Source organism: Egretta garzetta, unplaced genomic scaffold, assembly GCF_000687185.1.
Source record: "Egretta garzetta isolate BGI_Z169 unplaced genomic scaffold, ASM68718v1 scaffold50, whole genome shotgun sequence".
Classification (NCBI taxonomy): domain Eukaryota; kingdom Metazoa; phylum Chordata; class Aves; order Pelecaniformes; family Ardeidae; genus Egretta; species Egretta garzetta.
The window spans coordinates 684,287-687,107 of NW_009258613.1; the positions used below are offsets into that span (position 1 = coordinate 684,287).

Here is a 2,821-nt window from a genome sequence, read left to right on the forward strand (position 1 = left end):
TGAACAACGCCTCTTCAGCCTGCGTACGCGCAGCCACCGCTCTCGTGCTGATAGACTCGCCATCGGCTCCTGTAGGCAACTCTTAACACGTCTCGGTTTGCTCACTGTTTTCCACTGCCTGGAAGTAGATACTAATCCTTTATGCTTACAGGAAACGTGGGAAGCTATCTGAGCACTTGTTATTCATTAATCTGGCAAGCTATTGCTCTAATAAGGTGATAAATGGGAAAACTGAGGCACAGAGCAATTAAGCGACGTATCCATGACAAACACAGTAAGTTGTGGATAAATCTGGAGTAAAAAGCTATGAGTACTGAGTGTAAACAAATTCAGCGCCTCAGACAAAAGTTAATCCTAATAGAGGAAAAATTCAAGGAAAAGTGTTACTTCGGACTACGGGTACCATCGGTGCACATTTGGGCCACTGCCAAAGGAAAATGACCTCTGGACCCTGAATGCCTTTCACCCCGCTGCCTTTATCTGGCTGTTGCAAGTAGGTGTAAGACATTTTGTATTTGATGATCATTTAGAGGCTGTGAATTTGACCCCATCTCTCCTTTCTGTGCTTTCTCACTTTGTAGAAGGCCAGGTAAATTTTTACACCAACTAGATAGCCCACTGATTCACCAGTCAGCCTTTGCAAGTCTCGTTCTCTTTTATCTGTTGCCCTAAAAATCAATTTCCCTATTTATCCATCAGTGAAGATAACACTTCTCCACTGCAGATTCATAAGGTAAGAGGTAGTTACCTGCAGTTTGTAGAAGACTGCAAAGAGAGAACACGACACAAAAAGATGTCCATGCCATGCTAGTATCGCTACTGATGCAGGCAGCTTGTGTACATGAAGCAAGAGAGTGGTCTACAGGTGAGGGGCTCCATCTCTTGCCGTGTTCCTTCCTTTCTTCAGCTGTTGATTCCCATCAGTTTCGATAAACGGATTTATTTTTCAAAAGTTGAATCCCAGATAAATAAAATAAACCAGCAGACATTATGTAAAAGCCTATATCTGACCAATACAATTCTTCCCATTTAATGGAGTCTCTCTTTCCTTTCTAACAGATGCCCTAAAATTGGCTGTAGCCATGCTGATGTAAAAGGATCAGACCTTGTGCCAGATGAAGTGCTTAAAAGAGCGATTGACAGTCAGAATAAACAAAGCTGGTCGACACTGGACAAGTCAGCTGCTGCCACAAACAAAATTTGTTGTTAGAGGTCTTGTGAGATAAGCTGCTGATTGTAAGTAGGTTGTGTAACTGATTGTTACTTAAAGTGGTTCATTTATAGGCAAAATTGAAGGTCTCGCCTGTAACCAAAAGCATTTTTTAAACTGCCAAATATGATGAATTCCGGTTTGTCTTGGTTTTTTAACCTTCCTGAAATTCGAAAAGCTTGCATTTGATAAATAAAATGTGTTTTGCAGCATTTAACCTTCCTTGTCAGTTGTGCTAATTTTTTCAGCGTATTAGAGATGCAGATTCTGCCGGCACGTAAGAGCGAGTGCTTTGCTCAGCATTGCAGATGGTTCTGTTACTGCCTCCGTAGCTGCTGGGAGCCCTCAGAGTAGGGCACTGGCCAAGGATTTACCCAAACCATATACCCTGCTTGGGAGCATGTCCGTGTTTTAATACAAACCTCAAGAAACTTTAATAGAGCTTAATCTGCGGGAAGGGCTGCACTTCTGTACCTTGTGTGTGGACGCATGAATTTACAACACTGACCTTTGAGGATCTCGGCCTTGTTCTTATAACTATTGAACACTCTGCCCTAACTTAGGCTTTTCTTTAGAGATTCAGAAGATTTTATTTCAAGCTTTTTGTGTGTGGAAGTCCCAGGGGGCTTTATCATAATACTGTAGGTTAGAAAACAATTCTTTACAAATTAATTCCAATACCTAGTTTGTAGGTAATACAAATACATTGTAACCATATGCCTTCACCTGAAAAGGAGTTAATCTCATTTTTTATAAGCTTCAGATATCTATGCAATTGGGCACAGATCCAAAAAATGACTTAAACTTTGTGAAACTCCGTATTTATTACCTAAATTGATCTGAGCATATCTAGCAGATAAGGCACTACATAGGTGAATCAGAAATAGCCATAGGTAAAAGGAGCTGCCTGGGTGGTCAGATGGCAATGATCTGTTGGCATGTGTGAAGCAGAACATACAGGTTTCTTTGAGCTTTGAGATCCTTAGCAGGTTAGACGGTATTTTCCTAGATCATTTTCCCAAATTTACAATCTGGCATTTACTGTAAAATGTAGCTAAGGTACCTAAATGCTGAGCTTTTCACTCTGGGTTTCTGTTTGCTAACAGCTTTCCTTTCGTAGACCATTATTAACCCCAATTGCACTTAAGAGTGCAAACCACTTCAAACTGAAATTGTCATTTTGTAATTGAAGAATATTAATCTGCAAGCTGATTTCATAGCTTAAAAAAAGGGAACAACCATTATTCTTTGCACTGAGCTTTTGTGTTCAGAGCACTTCATGGGAATTAGCTGGGTAATTTTCATAATGTGGTCTAACCCCAAAGGTCCATCTTTTCAAAACCGAGCGGTGATCGTGAGCGCTTCTGTCTGTGGGAGCCCAGCTGAAAGAGGCTGGGGGGTGGTTGAGCAGTAGGTACTTGTTTGTAGTTTTGTGTGTAAAAATCAGGTCCCTTTTAAGACAACTCAGGTCTCAAACCTATAGTTTTTAAGATGGGTCATCCTCTTTCAGTTAAATATCACAAGGGAGGACGTTAACTATAGCATTTGTCAAAAAAAAAGAGGGGGGGAGGAATGTCTGAAACTGGTCATGGCTTTTTGTTTCATCTTTAA

The 2,821-nt window shown here is 40.8% G+C and overlaps 1 protein-coding gene across 1 annotated transcript in view; it reads left to right on the plus strand.

Moving 5' to 3' along the window:
* The window catches only part of LOC104134440 (NSE2 (MMS21) homolog, SMC5-SMC6 complex SUMO ligase), a 78,381-nt gene extending 77,038 nt beyond the window's left edge, over positions 1-1,343 (plus strand). The window contains exon 5 of the mRNA XM_035903433.1: positions 1,060-1,343. Within this exon, the coding sequence (XP_035759326.1) occupies positions 1,060-1,210 (151 nt within the window). The 3' untranslated portion in view covers positions 1,211-1,343. The remainder of the gene's footprint in view (positions 1-1,059) is intronic.
* The last annotated feature ends 1,478 nt before the right edge of the window (positions 1,344-2,821 follow it).